This window comes from Columba livia, chromosome 9 (assembly GCF_036013475.1).
Source record: "Columba livia isolate bColLiv1 breed racing homer chromosome 9, bColLiv1.pat.W.v2, whole genome shotgun sequence".
Taxonomy (NCBI): domain Eukaryota; kingdom Metazoa; phylum Chordata; class Aves; order Columbiformes; family Columbidae; genus Columba; species Columba livia.
In genome coordinates this window covers 12445813-12462226 of record NC_088610.1, presented here as the reverse complement: position 1 = coordinate 12462226, position 16414 = coordinate 12445813, and the positions used below count along the sequence as shown (strand labels likewise).

Here is a 16414-nt window from a genome sequence, read left to right as displayed (position 1 = left end):
GTATCTAGGAAGCAAAGAAGAATGAAATTCCCATCAGTTATGATGATGAGATTGTCCAATAAAGCAGTTAAAAGCACCACAAAAATAAATTGCTTGGAGCAAGATACAGATTGCCAAACACTGGTTTGGAGGCAAGACGAATAATATCATTGGCAGAGCACAAAACAATGCTCACTTTTATCAGCTCTAGGAGTGCTTCACTAAATAGAAGATGTCCCTGGAGCAGGATTTGTTTTTGAAGGGCTTTTTAAAGGCTTGACAAATCTAACTTTATTTAATCTCTTTCTCCAATTGAACAAAATGCCTCCTGGAAAAATAGAACATGGCTTTGATTTTGTATTATGCATTGCAGAAATAAGTTATTCACTACAGTTAGGCATAGATAAGAAAGCAAACAATTGTTTGACATGTCCTTTCCTCGCCATCATAGTCCTTCTGTCGACATTGTAAACCCAGGGTTTCTAATTAATTCTAAACTGGTGGGAAACTCTGGGCTCACTTTTCCAAACACAAAGAAAATGTGGATGGTGAATGGTGCTGGGCAGTGTCAAGAGCTGCTTTTGAAGGCCTGGTCCTCCTGTAGTTCAACCTGTACCTGATCTGCTGTCATGAGCTCTCTGTGTAGCTGGTGGGCTGGCAGCATGCTGGACCGGATCAGGAGAATCAAGGGAAGGCGGTATTATATTTATTGCCTTTTATGTGCCATTCCTGAGAACCTGGAATACTCTGTCCAGTTTTGCTGCAAGCAGAGGCTGAAATAGAGATGTTCAGATGAGATATAGAGAAAAAAGTGATCACTGTGTTGGGTGATTAAGGATTTTAACAATGGTCCAGAGGGGCTGTGTGATCCCCATACGTGAAGTTTTTCAAGACCCAACTAGAAAAAAGCCTGAGCAACCTGGTCTGTATTCAGCTTTGACCCTGCTTGGAGTAGCAGGTTGGACTAAATGTGTCCCAAGGTCCCTTCCAGCCTGCGTGGTTCTGTGATTGTGTGCACAGGAGCTTATAATAATCCCGAGGAGGTGATTTCGGTCATCTCCTGCATCATTCCAATGCAACGTATATGGCATTTACCACTGACTGAGCATCAGCTTACCAGGTCTGTACAACTGCACAATGTTGAGCTTGCAAAGACAGCGGCCTCTGGAATTAATGACCAGAAGTGGGTCAGATTTTCAAATTTGGTTTCTTCTGGGATCCTGGATCTATGCATCAAGACAAGAAGCTTCATAATGGCTTGTTCTCCTCTCTTGTGGAAAATATTGAGCTGTGTGTTTTGGTGGTGGGACATCTGAGCCATAGACCTATTTCCATGCTGAGTTCCTATATTCCTATATCAGAAACCTTTTAGCATGAAATTAGCTATTCATTCTCTGCATTAGGAACCAGTGTAGCTCTCCACAAGCCAAATGCCCCTTATGTCTAGGGATGCTCTGCTTTCATAAAGCACTTGTTTTTGTACTCTCAGTGTACTGAGGTTTTTATACAGGTTGGCTGAAGGATTTCACGTAGCCAGTTTGCTGAACAACGTGATGTCTCACTGTCACTGACAGCATGATTACTGTGACATTTTCCCTTGCTAAATAACGTTTACTGCCGATAAAAGGTTACTGTTAAGTTTGATTAAATAGCTATTAGGGAAAAGAGAAATATTCTCCAGTTTATCTGAGAGATACTCCTGAGTCACAAAGGAAGATATTAATTGCTCTATTATAGGTAGAGGGTATGGACCACATTTTAGATAATAAGCCAATAGTGCATATTCTCTGAAGGATCCATGCAACAGCTCCGGGCTGCACAGTTCATTATTACAAACTTGAGAAACAAGTGAAAGAGAACATATATCCTGTAAACTTTTTTTAATTGTTATTATTTTTTTTTTACACGCAGGCTATTAACCAGGCAGGAGCTGGACCCTACAGTGACCTGGTAACCTGCAGAATCCCTGCGTCCGTGCCTGAAGCCGTCTCTGTCCTCTCCGTACTGGAGGACGAGCAGGTGGATGCCCAGCACCTCTCCCACTCTGTGTGCCTTGTCCTGAACTGGGAAGAGCCATGCAATAACGGAGCTGAGATTACATCCTACAACATCGACCTGGGTGACATCAGTATTCCAGTAGGAAATGTTACAAGTTACGTTATCAATGATTTGCTTCCAGAAACCTCATACCGGTGAGTACAATTTGCTTGGTGTAGCACAGAGCACTCAGGGTGAGATCACACAGATGAATTTTATATGGGAGATGTGTATGGCATGTGAGGTTTGTGTTTTGTTTTGTTGGGTTTTGTTTCATTTTTTGTTTGAGTTTTTTTGTTTAAAAAAAAAAAGCTAGAGAGCATAGAAATCTGCTGTCATTCCCTTACAGAATGAATTGCGACACTTCACATTCAAATACTGCTCTTGCCCCCCACCCTTTTTTCCCATTCCTCCTCTTCTTCCTTTATCTCTGATCTCTTCTGGTTTTGTAAGTTGCTCTGCCAAGATAAGGTTACGCTGATAAATTAATAAATTCAAAAAATGGGAAATAACTAAAATTAGAATGTGACATCTCATGGTTTTTCAGGTGCTTATCAGTACTATTCCAGGGTTTTTTATTATTAATTATATTGATCCCTGTGAGGGGACAGCAATTTGCACACAATTAACTTTTATTTGTATACCTACAACTAATTTTATTTCTAGCATATGGAGATAAAGTAAGAGATAATCAGAGAGTAAAAAACATTTATTTATCTTTGTTCAGATTCTGAATTTGTAAGTGACCTGGACTAGATAATCTCCAGAGGTCCCTTCCAACCCCGAGCATTCTGTGATTCTGTGACCTTGCCAAAATTGTATTGTTATTTTAATGTTCAGGCTTATATATTTTTCCTTAATTGCTAATTTTTAAAAAATATAGTTCCATGCAGGCAATGAACAGCAATACAGATGAATATGTGATGAAATACATGTTAAGTAGTGTTCTAATAAAAACTGAAATCTGATTACACGATTATAAAATCAGACATGGTATAGACCTACATGTTTCTTTTCTTTTTTTCCTTTGTTTTCAGGGTCACAATTCTATAGATCTTGTAGAGTTTAAATGAAAAGTTTATTTCTCAAATTTTATCATGTATCCAAAAAGGAGAACTTCTTGTAGCAAGTGTACAAATACCTGTACTAGAAGTTATTTAAAGCAAGGAACATACATTACTTACAGTGGTTCCTGATCTTTGCCTAGAATATCTAGGTTCTAAAAGCATGTAGTGTAAAAATAAAAATGTACATTTATTTAAAAAAAAAACAAACAAACAATCCTCTCTGACAGTCTGAAAATAAAGGAGGCGAAATAGGAATTTGGTGATTCAGACGCCCTCAGTTCCAGATCACTCATACAAATCCAGGAAATGTGATTCCATTATTGTTGTCTCCATTGGCTTGTAACACTGTGATCCTTTTTGGCAAAGGCAGTAACGAAGTATAAGCTTTTTCTTGTCTTCTACTGTTTGTTGAAGCTCCTAGTTTCGGGGTTAACTGAAGCTAGCGTTGCTGTCTAAGGAGACATAACAATCTTCTTCCCTCCTAGTGCTGTCCCCTCCTTTGTGCCAGCAGAGTGCTATCATGTCATTCCAGACTGGGAAAACTGGTCTTCTTGAAAACTAATTGTGTTTTTTACCTTGTAAATGGGTAGAGAGAAAAGAAAAGGAGGGAGAGGATAGGGGCACCTCTAGCACCATGTTGGCCTAAGCTTGTTTATGGTGTTTTCTGAAAACTCTGCATATGAGTGAAGCTGCACAACTCTTTGAGCCAGTTCAGATTGTTCTTGTCATTCTTCTGACCTCCCTCCATCTCTGTGTTCTCCCCTGTTTCTCGCTCACTGCTTTGCATCAGCTCTGCGATCTTACCCAGGGAACCCAACTGATTGAAGGCTAACCAAAAACCCAGTTAAACTAATGAGAAGCTGAAGAGTTTGTCTGTTGACTGGCTACTTAGCTGGGGAACAGTATCATCTTCAGGCAGTCTCGTACTCCCTGGTTTCTCCTCACATGTTCAATCAAGACTCAAAAGAGATAAAGCAAAATGTGAGAGATGAGCAACACAATCATCTCAGTTCTTCACTGAAGTCTTCCTTCTTCAGTCTCTTTATTTAGCTGGTTCTTGGTTGTCTACACCTTCCTTTAGGAAAATGTCCTTGTCTTCAAAGCCTGGAAATGGAGATAGGGAATGAAGGCAATCATGCTGCAGTCTTGTCCATGAAACTCTTACTCCTGCTGCCATAGAAAGTGTTGTTACACTGAGGTCATACTGGATTTTTTGTTCTCTTATTTCTTTATTTTGTAAAAAACACCATATTAAATCATATAATTTTAGTCAAGGAGTCTGCTTGTCTCTGATCTAAACGAAAAGGCTAAAGCACAAGCATTATCTGTAACCGTTATAAATATTGTTGTAAGACTAAGTTCCTACCAAAAAAAAATATATTGTGAAGAGCACAAACCAGCGGATGACTAATAATAATACATGAAAGCTCTTTTCTTTAATAAAACAACAGAAAGAAACCCCCAAATCTTGCATCTCATACCTGTCAGGGAAGACAAGTGACTGCAGTTGAGTTGCAAAAGCACCTCATCTATAATTTGAAGTATTTTTCTGCTAATAAAAATAGACGTGTCAAAGTGTTTTTGCTATCGATTGTTAACTCTTTCATTGATATTTCTTCTTCAAGCCTATCCTGACACCTGTCTTTCATCAGGGAACATCTGTGTCCTGATAAGACATTTATCAAGCTGTATGCTAAAAGGTGGTGGGTTTTTTGCCCTCCCTGTTTTAATCAGAAGAGTGTTTCAGGATATCACTGATCTCAACTAAGTGTGTTCACCAATGGCTTTTCTTTTCGTGTCGTCTTTGTTTAACTCATCTAGCTGTTCTGTCTCTCAAGTGTTTATTCCATGCTGTGTTTAAAAGCAGTGAATGTGTTTTCTTCCAGGCCTTGTTTTTCCTAGACTAAACAAGGCAAACGCTGCTGGGGTTGAGATTCGGAACTCTCTTACCAAAGTTTCAGCAGAATTTGAAGTAAATCAGTAAAGGCCTTATATGTTTTAGTTGCATTGGAATGTCGCTGTCAATGTTTTTGTTTGTGGGAACCCAAAATTGAAAGCAAATCTTGGTTATTACAGATCCATCAAGTCCAAAATTGGAATGGGACGTTGTTTTGAATAGCAGTGTGATTCTAACAGCATGTATGTGTGTGTCCACACCGTTGGACTTGTTAGCTTAGGTCTGGCATTGCTCTGCTGCTTCCAGATTCTGTGTGGGAATGGCTGTACCGGAGCAACTCAAGTACACACCGAGCAAGCTCTGGGCTCTTTGTGGAGGTGGGCTCAAAGCCGACAAGTTTGATGGTTTCTGTGCTTTAGTAGCAAATTCAGCCAGCGTGCCACAGGGAGGATTCACATCCCAGAACATGTGTTACTCGAGGCAGGAGGAACTGGGGCGTGCCTCTGCCGTGCACAGGGCTGATTTCCAGAGGACTTCTCCAGTGTCAGACACAGACCAGTGCTGCTGTTGCAAAAAGCAGATGCCTCCCAAAAGCACCATGTCAACATCGCTGCTGGTGAGCAGCTGCAGAAATATGTCTGAGTTCTGCAGTCTTTCCACTTTATTGACAGTCATGAAGCTCTGGAAGATCTGACTATAGGTTAATAATACTTAGACTGGTTTTCTGTGAATTAATGTAGCTAAAAGGGATTCAATAAGTATTCCACAATAAATAAGTATGCAACAGTAATAGAAATACCAGTTTTCTGACACAATCTTTTCCCAAGGTTTGCTCAACACTTTCCATAGTTACGATAATTGTGCTGGACTGTTGGAATATTTCATCACAAAACAACTTCCGATTTTTAAGAATGCTTACTCTCTTCTGAAGTTCCATAGTTTATGGAAATACATAGTAGCCTTATTAAGCTTTAGTAGCAACACTTAATTTTAATTTGTTGTAGGAATAAAAATTCTAGACATTTTCAGTTTCTAAACTGTATCGAAGGAAAGATCTTCCAACATGGGGAGAGAAGAATACACGTGGATGATCAAGCTTAAGTGGGTTATGAAACACAATTTATGTTTCACAGTGTAAAGCAAAGGCTTGCCCCAGCCCCAGAGGAGTGCAGTCTGAGCGGGGATCTGCAGGCTGTGCGTGGTTGCTGCCTGCCTGGTACGTTCAGGCTGATCATGATAGTAGAACATGGGGCTTCTCCCTTTTCAAGTCTGTGGCATTTTCACTCCCACAGGTTTCCACAGACATGTGTATTGCAACTGGTGCCATTCCACTTACGGGAACTGGCGAGTCAAACTCTTCTCATGTCAGACTCCAAGATTAATTAAAAAATGATTTTTCAGTTTGTTGGAATACTATACAAAGGATTTTGTGACCAAACTGAAAATAGCATCCTGTTTAGTGTGTTTATTTTCCTGGGTCAAGAATCTTCTAAGATAGAATGGTCTGTTAAAGATCTTTTAATGATTTCTAAATTTGCCTGGTCTGGTTTATTTTTTTTCTACATGTTTAAAAGATGCAGTGGGAAAATGTCAGTATGAATAAAAATATTATTGGTCCAGAGTCTGCAGAATTAGGTACTATCCCTAAATGTAGTCTTTACATTTAAAACCAAAAACACCAAAACCAGAAAGACAACAACAAACTTTCAAATTGTCACATTTTAAAACCACTTTTCCAAGATGGTGTTTGGGGTCTTTTAACCGAGAAACCATTAGTGAAAAAGTTCAAAGGAATTCAGGGGGTGGTTTTATTGCAAATATTTCTTCATGTCTATATACCACTTTTACACAGAAGTAAAGATGTTAATTAGAAATTGATTTTTCCCAGTATCAGTTCTGTAAACAGTAATTGGTTTCCACTTAATTGTGGAAGTTACCACTACAGATGTGCCACCCGGTCTTACTGTGCTCTGAAGTCAGAGGTGGTGGGGGGTGCGTGCGTATCTGTGCGTGTCAGAAGGTGGGAGCAAGGACACCATGCAGCAGATGAAAGCAACAACAGATGAGAGAAGAGACACATATTTACCTTGTGCAAATACCTGTCAAAGGGAAGACAGGTAAATGCAGATATATGTTCATGCACATACATAAAAATCAGCTTATCCTCAGGAAATGCGATGTGCTATTTGAAAGAGATGGGTTTCAGTCACTGCTTGTTTTCAGGCGTGGTAGCTGCCATTTGGAAGTGAATTGAAGAGAGAGTGCGTGAGGACAGGAGAGGCTTTGTTGTTTCTGTGATTTTGGATAATACAAAATAAAACAAACAAACAAAGGCTGTGTGCTCTAGATCATGTTGCTATAATCAAGCTACAAAAACAGTAGTAGCATTTTGTAGTGTAGCTGTTAGAGTTTATGTGCATATGCTAATTTAGTGGAAATTCAGGCAGGTTTTTTTGTACTGAAAGACCATTAAATATTAATATAATTACTTTTCAATCTGAAGCAAACAATAGCATAACATGAAATTAAATCAGTGCCTATATTGATTTCACTTACAATACTGGAAAAGCCTATGGTTCTTTTTGTATCAAATGCTGTTATGCAGCAGTTGTAGAAGCAGCTCCCACTAGAACTTTTTCCTACCATTTTGGAGGAAGAGGGTGAAATCACCCTTGCATAAATGTTGTAGGGTGGTCAGGATGCATTTCCTGAAACTGAAAGGAAGATTGAAAGGAAAATGCAGCTCCACACCACACAATACTTTACCCTTGTTAATTATTAGGTCAATAAGCAAAGGTTTAACCACACTTTTACATGACAGTGTGAACACAGTGCATTCCTACAGCGTATGATTACTTTAGCTGCCTAATGAGTAAATAAGGCTCTATTATTTTTCAATATGTTTATTAATTACTTAATTATTTCTGTTCTTGAAATTGCAGAAAATATGTTTTGAGGTAATTTTTTTAAATAATGTTCTCTGAAGGGTTTTTTGCTATTGTTTTAACTCTGCCTAATCTTTTTCTAATGATAGAGCTGAAAACATGCTGTTCAAAGCAGTCATTTTTCATATGTTGTTTGTATGAACTTACATCACTTTATATACATCAATCAAAGTAAGTAGCTTTGCCAACCAAAGAGAGTTCTGTTTCTCTTCTAATTTCTCCAAGCAGGCAGCCACAGAGGTACAGCAGGTTTTGTTCTTCTCCCTTCTCCCCCATCACCTTCCCCAGGGAGTTGTGGCTTCATGGCTGATAGTTTTGAGGAGCAGCAACACTTCTTGTAGAGAGTCTTTTCCCATGAGAAAATAGTAGACTGCTGTACACGGGATTTTCAAAGTCAGTGGCATCTGTGAGCCATCTAATTTAGGCTCATCTATCTAAAAACACTGATTAGTTTGCCCATTCCTGCTTTCTCTTATTTTCATTTTGATTTAACAAACTTTTGAAACCTTTCAGGCTTGTCTGTGCCAATATTTCTATTTATATAGAATCTCATATTTAAAGTCCTGAAAGCTCTTTTGAAATGCATATTTCACATTTTTGTTATGATGTTGTTGTTCATGTTACCATAGTAAGAGACTATTAGTCTTCCCTCATTCCTATAAACAGATTCTCACTGTGCGAATTATTAAAATAAGGTACAGACAGATACAGGAGGGTGACAAAACAGAAGCCAAGAGTCATTATCTTAAGAAAGAAACAGAATTTAGAAGACTGGATCAGTCTTAAGAGTCTTTCCAAATTAAATCTAGGGAGATGAGCTGCTTTTCTCTTCTTCTGAATGTGATTCAAATGTCTCAAGAACTTTTTTGCATCTTGTGAAAATGACAGGAGTCCAACTTCTATTTATTCTAATAGGTAGGTCACTGATGGTTAATATTTCCGCAGTTTGTGGAAGGCCTGTGGAAGGTTTATGGGTTTAACATTCTCGGTTAGCTCTTCCCAGTAGAATTTCGTGCTTTAATAGTGTGCTTTTTGAGATGTTGCACACAGGAAAATAATACTTTTCTCTGGGTATTTGCCAAAATGGAGGTAGGTTTCGTGGCAGCTACACCAATGCTTTCACTTAATGATTTCACCTTAAAGTAGTTTGTGACCTTTGATAGAAAACCACAACACACTTCTGCATTTTATTTACTCATAATTACAAACATTATGTTTTCCAGGTGTCAGTTGTGTCTGAGCTGTTGTCCCTCGTTCATGCAGTTAAAGGGACTGCTGCCAGGTTCTGACATTGCTCAGCCAAACCTTCTCACTTCTGCACTTCTTACAAGATAAACAGGATTATAATACTTGTTAAATTTGCAGAATTTTTCATTTGCCAGGTTGCTAGTCGCAGTCAGGCCCAGGAGGCTGTTTTGTTTCTTGAGACTTACCTATACCAAGAACCTTGTGAAAGTGTTATATTTAACATTTACCTTTTTGTTCTTTGTTTTTAGGATCAGGATCCAAGCTGTCAATGAAATTGGAGCTGGACCATTTAGCCACTTTATTAAAGCAAAAACCAGGCCATTACCACCCTTGCCTCCTCGGTTAGAGTGTGCTGCAGCAGGTCCTCAGAGCCTGAAGCTGAAATGGGGAGACAGCAGTTCCAAGCTTCACGCTACCGATGACATGGTCTATATCTTGCAGATAGAAGACAGAAATAAAAGGTAAGTGAGATTAATATTTTCCTCTGGTTAATGAAAATTAATTCTGGTTCATCATAACACAGTTGTTAATCACAGTGAGAAAAATGTTGTTTTGCTGATGTGTATATAAGTGTATGTGAAATGCTGTTCTAGTAGGTTTTCTATGCCTATAGTCTAACCGAACAAATTATATAACAGAGCTGTTACGGTTATTATAGAACAACCAAAATCAATGCTATTACTGTTGAAATTTTAGCAAAAGCCTGCTCCCTCTGCCAATAAAAGTTAATACCGAGTTTTATGGTCATAGTGCTTTACCCTTTGGTATATACAGAACAAAGGTATTGCACCCAACATGTTGTGTGTATTAATAAAACAAACAGTTACAAAATCAGAGGTCTAGGAGAGGCAAAACTGAACAGAACAGGTGATTTTGGGCAACATGATGGTCAGGATTTTACAGCTGTAATAGTTTGGAGCATTAGAAAATACAAGCTTGGCATGAGCTTGGTAGCTACACAGTAATTACAGAATAGGAATGCAGAAGAGCTCATCCACCATGTTTCACTTCCCTAAAATTTTCTTCAAAGCCATGAGAGCTTTTGATGTTTGAAAAACACAAAAATGAACATTAAACAGTCAGTTCTCAGTGAGAAGTATTTTCCCAGGCAAACTTTTTCTAGGAAGATTAGATAATGCATCTCCGAAGTTGCAGTGAGACACATTCAGTAGAAAAACGGGAAGGAAAGAAAGACAATATGTGAGTATTGCCTAACAGTCTGAGCTCTTCAATGAATAAATATCATAGATGGCTCATAATTTACAAAGAAACACTTTTAACTAGTTTAATTAGGTAAAATAACTGATGTATCGAGTAGATAATCCTTAGAGACCTTCAGAATGGCTCGTAATTCGGTGTAAATTAGCACAATTCCTTCAATTTAAATAGAGCTGTGCTGAGTTTATGCCAGCTGAAGATCTGGCCCAAAAGCTCTGATTTTAAGTAATAAAACCACCATGAATAATGCCTAAATACCTCTCAGTGTCTCAACTGTACTGATGCAGAGAGGGTACATGCTCCCCTGTATTAATACTGAGAGGTGTCCAATGAATATAAATGCCCATTTGAAAGTCGGACTGATAAAAACAGTTTCTTTAGGGTGCCATGGTGCTTGGCAGGAGCCCATCACCTGCGGCAGCGTGTGATCAAGTCAGCTCTAAAGAGACATCCAACAGGCTTCTTTTGTTTGCTTTCATGTAGCACTGCGGGTAGGATGGTGAAGATCTATAAATGGTTTTAAATCTGGTTTTATGTTGGAGGAAATAATGTTTCCCTGTAAAAATAAAATACATTATGTTACCTGGCAGCAGAGAAGGGAAGCTTTTTCCCCTTTGCTTTTGGCACAAGGCTTTAGTATCTTCCTTTGCTTTTACACAAACCTTTCCCACTGCAAAGGCTATCTTAAGAGCTGTTAACTGGGAGAAATTTCAACTTTTAACTCTGCTTTTTACTCTGTGATTTTTGTGTGTAAGTTTGGCTTATAGTCCACGTGAGCTCCCAAAGATGTGGAGAAGCTACTCATCTACATTCCACTGCTTGTCTCCTGCCTGAATGGAGTCCTTGCATGAAATGGCTTCCTTTGGCGGTTGGATTTAGTAGTAACTAGTTCAGATAATCCCTGAAATGAGCCATAGCCCTGAGCCCTCTGGCCGATGAAGCACGTACCAGCGTGAGCACAGGAGTGGAATGGATGCACGGTTTGAGAACAGTTGGAGCTGGCAGGTCTCGGCAATAAGATCTGTTTATTTGTTCCCTCTCCGACAGTCCCTTTTTGCTCCCCATTGTGTGTTTTGATCACAATGAGAGACATTCCTGAAAGGATACAGCAGCAAAGTTTTGTACATTCAGGAGAGCTGTCATTCCTAATGAACAGGCAATGGCAGCCCACACATGAATTAGTACAAACAGCAGTTAGTTGCAGAGGTAGGAGGTCTTATCTTAGGTCATTCCCATAAAATAAACCCCATCGTGACTGAGGGGTTACTCAGTCGTGTGTATGATTGTGAAAAATGTTGGGATACAGTTCTTGGAGCATCACTGGCCTCTTTAATTGTGCTGTGCTGTAGCAGACTGACGTACATAAACTGTGGACACCTAATGGAAAAAATGCCAGTCTCTGCTGAAAAATGACACTGAATAAATTATTTAGAAGGATATTGTGGAATCTTTTATGTTTTGAAAGACTTGTGGGAAGGTTCCATGGTATCCTCTCTGTTTAGAAATAGAACCAGAGCAGGGGAAGAGGCTGTGGTGTAAACATGGATAACTCAGAATTAACCTCTGTCATACCCTTAGTCTTTCGAAAGGTGTTGTTACTGTCTTCTGTGAGTCATCTGAAATTACTTTCATCTGTGCTATATTGATATCCCTCAACTCAGTATTACAATTTTCACTTCTTCAGGCAATCTGGGCATGCAGTTTGTTTATTTTAATGTTGCTCACTGGTGAGTTTTATGAGAAGAGTTAGCTTTAAAATGCTGATGAAGCATTTTCACAAACAAAGATGAGTGTTTTCTTTTAAAAAAAGGAAATTGTCAGTGAGTCAAATTCAAACCCTGTTAGCTTTAATGGCCTTCTTGTAAGGATACAGCTCCAGTTTTGTGCAGTGTTAGTCAGCTTGTGCTCTTGAATATGTCTTGGTCATTAAGGATTGTTTTTAACTTTTCCGTGCTGTAATGAGGTGTAACAGGCCAGTTGTTGGAGACTAAATGTTTCATTGATTGCAAGACCTGTGAACCTGAATACTTGGAAGTCTCATGTCACTGATTAATGTAGGGACCTGAAGAGGTATGCACGGCAGCAATGAAATTGCTTTAGCTCTCATTTGCTCTTCCGTGTGACATTTGGGAAGATCAAATTAGCATCTCTTGTCCTTTCAATTATGTGTAGCATTAACTGGAAATTAAGAAAAAATCTGTTTCTAGAAAGCACAATACATGGGAATGTTAGTTGAGAGTAGTTAACCTTTATGTAAAGGAGACTATAGAATGTATTTCTTTTTTAAATAAGCTAACCGTTGTGACTTAATTTCCTAACTCTGGTAACATCAAGCAAATCATGTTAATCAAGTTGCGCTCTTTTCCAGAATACTATGGATTTTTTTTCTCTTCAAGTGAAACAAATGAACTTAATTATAGTAATGCTTCTGATTTTTTTTTTTTTTTCTGTACTGGTAATTAGTCTTTATTTGTTCCTACAACTAATTAGTACCTCTTAGTGTCTTACAATGCTTACAAAATCCAGTCTGAAAGAGAGAATTGGCAAGTACATTATTAGTGAGTCATTTGTCAGTTGCTCGTAGTTCTTTTACATGTTGCAGTAAACTTATGTTGCATTTGAGGTGAACTCTGTGATTTTTGTGTGTATATAGAATCAAAATATTTATAATTGTACTTTAAGGGATAATCGTTGGTAAGGTTGGCTGAGAAGCAAATTAGACATATTCTTTAAGAATATCTACAAAGCATCATCGACAGTTCTTAAGAGCCTTTTTGTAAGTGAATTGTAAGAGATGGTATTTACTGGCATTCTAAACTGTAATTGCTTTTGTTATGATTATTTACTGAAGAAATGAGTTATGACCTGTTATCACTTGATAAACAGTGGTATTTCCCTTTCATAGCATATGAAAGATCATTTATGTGGGTACTACACTGTTTTAAAATATTTTGCTAAAGTGTATATGCTTGCCATATTATTCTTCAATATAAATGAAAAATTGATCACAAAATAGAACTTGCCTAATGACTATAAATATTAATTGGCGCAGTCATTGTGAAAACATCATCTTTCTTCTTAGGCTATGAATGTCCCAAAGGTCACAGACATTGATGTAGTCCTGGAAACTTCTAGTGACTCCAAGGAAGCAATAACATTTGTCAACAGATAGCACAGTCCTTTAAATTAATTTCTTCTACTTGGAGAATTTTACCTTAACTTGAACATGTATTTCGGTAGGCATCACCCCTCACATCCCTCTTTCCAGTGGTGCCTGTTGTCTTGGTGCAGGCAGCAGAGGACATCTGAGCTGGGAGCTTGGCAGGGACTCGGTTGCCTTTCAGGGCTCAGGTTGTCCTTCCTTGCTCCTCTTTGGTAAGAAGTGAGTGGAACCTTTGGAGCCTGAATATGAGCAGGGGAGACAAGTAAGATTTTCCATTTTTCCAAGCGAGATGTATCACCCCATCAGCTTCCATGCCTGCTAACCCAGATGTTAGTGGTGCTCCCGGTAGTACTGTCGTTGCAGTTGTGCGGTGAGCTATGTCACTGCCTGTAACAAAGAGCGTAAAGTATATTATAAAAATCTACACTGATATTTTCCAAGGTGAGAGTAACCAAAAGCACTTGCCAGGAGGTGGTTTCCAAGGAAAATGAAAATGTGCTTTGAACAATAAAGCCAGTGCAGAGATGTAGATGGGCTCATTTTTTTCTGCAGAAAGGCTCCATGTAGGAAGTTCCTGGCTCTTCCAGTGATTCTGCCACCCTTCTGTCTTCTTCATCCGGTGGTACTGGCAACCTTGTCTGCCTAGGCATGCTCAGGTTGTACGTAGGAGAATACACTGTCTTCCCATTTTTCCAGAACAAGGAGACCGTCTGTCAGAGTGTCCAATGCCATTTCCATGGCTGTAGAAATGGAATGTTGTATCCGATGGTTTGATCTGAGTCTTTGCAGAAAGGTAATGCCAAGTATGGTCTCTGTGTTAGGACGTGGTCACATGTATGAACCTTGCCACATATGTTTGCTGTGCATTAACGTGAAGGAAGGTAGAGGAGAAACACAGAGGAGTAAGTTTCTGCCTTTGCCTGATGACTAGCATAATCATTATCTGGTTTCTGCAAGTTTCAAGCAGTCTGATTAAAAAATTGTTTGCACTCATGATTTGATCAAGACAATTTACACCCATTTTAGCAGCAATTACTGGTATGTATCAAGCCTACTGGCTTGTGAAATTCTATTAAAATATAAAATGAGATACATTACCGTATCCTTGCAAAACCTGCAGGAAAAATCATTTTCATGGTGGGTAAAACAATGATGAAAGGAAATTAAGAATTAGCGGCAAGACATATGGCATGCTACAGCTTATTCTGCAAGTCAGGCTAAATAGAAAGTTAATGTTCAGAAAAGTCTTTCAGACACTTCCCTCCATACTGTTGCATTGTGTAGATGAGTATTGCTATTAACAGTAATGATACTTCTATTTAGAGTATTCTGAATGGATACGTGGGGCTTTGCAGTATGAAAAAAAGGAAGGACTGTTCTAAGTGTAAACAGCTTAACTTGTTAACGTATTCCATCTTTGTTCCTAGAAACAGGAGTAAAACAACATTTTTAGTAGAGATGAGTTAACTGTGTGCATCATCTTTTACGACAAAGTGAGGTGTGAGAAAACCATGTTAAATGTTTGAGATTAGATGTTTCAGGTATTAGGAATCTAGTGAGATGCAGAATTAGATGCTTTTCCTTAAGTGTGTTCGAAGAATCCCTGGTTTGGTGGGAAAATTAGTAGTTAACAACATAGAAACACAGTGAACCCATTTGTTCTTATATTTTGACTAGTGTGCATCTGTAGGCACTTCAGACATCACAGGTGTAACTGAATATTCTAGACAGTAGATCATAAATAAGAGCAGCATCCAGACCAAAGATTGTCACCATAACAAAAGCTATTTTGTGCACATCTCTAGCAACTTCACAAGAAAAATAATGCCTTATCAGGGTAATGACTATTTAATATCTAAAGTGGTAATTGGGTTTCAGCTTGAAGCAACAGTAACATTTTGACCATTTTTTCCAAAAGCTCAACTGTAGATTCCAACTTGATTTTGCCAAAGTTGGTAAACTAGAGACTATGCTTGGCTTCCTTAGCAAGCTGTGCCGAAACAGATTACTGAGACTGCCAAATCAGTAAATAGCTCTGAACACAATGTGCTGAACGAGTTTCATTTTAAGTTTCATAGACACTGTTAGTTACTGCTGTAGTAGGAAAGTGGATTGTAATGCTGCACAGGGAAGATAAAAAGCATGTGGCTGCAAGAGCATTAGTTTGCTACTACTGAACAGTGTTTTGCTCTCTTTTGGTTGTAGCTTTTTTAAGCCCGCTGTTATTTATATCTAGGGATAATTATTAACATATTTCTGTTGCAAGCCATGGTATTGGTAGCAGCCTAGTAATCTAGTTCTTCTTGACTGTATAGTTTCAACAGGCCACTGGATGCTCTCCCTAATTTCTCCCAGATCTTTCATTCAGATGCTGTTAGTTCACATTAAGCTGTGCTCAGCATTGTTCTTCCTGTCTGTTCGTTGGCCTCTCATCTGTCTGCACACAGGAATCATGTCAGGCAATTTGCTGACCTTTCTTCCATTCCTCTTGAATGTGCCCAGAAGCTCCTTCCAAAAAATATAATTCTTGCTATGTAGGAGCTTCTGTAGGTTAAGTATCTTCATTTTCAGTAATTCCAGGCATCTGACAAGTGAATATCTGTAGTAAATATGGATTATGTGATCAAACTCAACAGCAGATGAAAGATGATCTAGTAGAAGCAAGCTAAAAATTGGTTTTCTGCTGCAAGTACTCTTTGTCTAGCCTGCAAATGTGCTAGGTGATTAAGTGAAGAAAACAAAACTCTTCTCATCTGACTATTATCACTTCTCTCCCTGTCTTTTTCCACGCTCTACTTAGTTTTGCTTTTCTAAGTATGAGGAAGGAAAAATTGCCTCCTTCGGTGGGTCCTGTTATTAT

General features: G+C 38.6%; 1 protein-coding gene across 3 annotated transcripts in view; it reads left to right on the top strand.

Moving 5' to 3' along the window:
- The window catches only part of FNDC3B (fibronectin type III domain containing 3B), a 194860-nt gene that overhangs the window by 160055 nt on the left and 18391 nt on the right, over nt 1-16414 (top strand). For all 3 annotated transcript variants that reach the window (XM_065073843.1, XM_065073842.1, XM_065073841.1), the window contains exons 22-23: nt 1891-2171; nt 9422-9634. In XM_065073843.1, coding sequence (XP_064929915.1) covers nt 1891-2171; nt 9422-9634 — 494 coding nt within the window. The remainder of the gene's footprint in view (nt 1-1890; nt 2172-9421; nt 9635-16414) is intronic.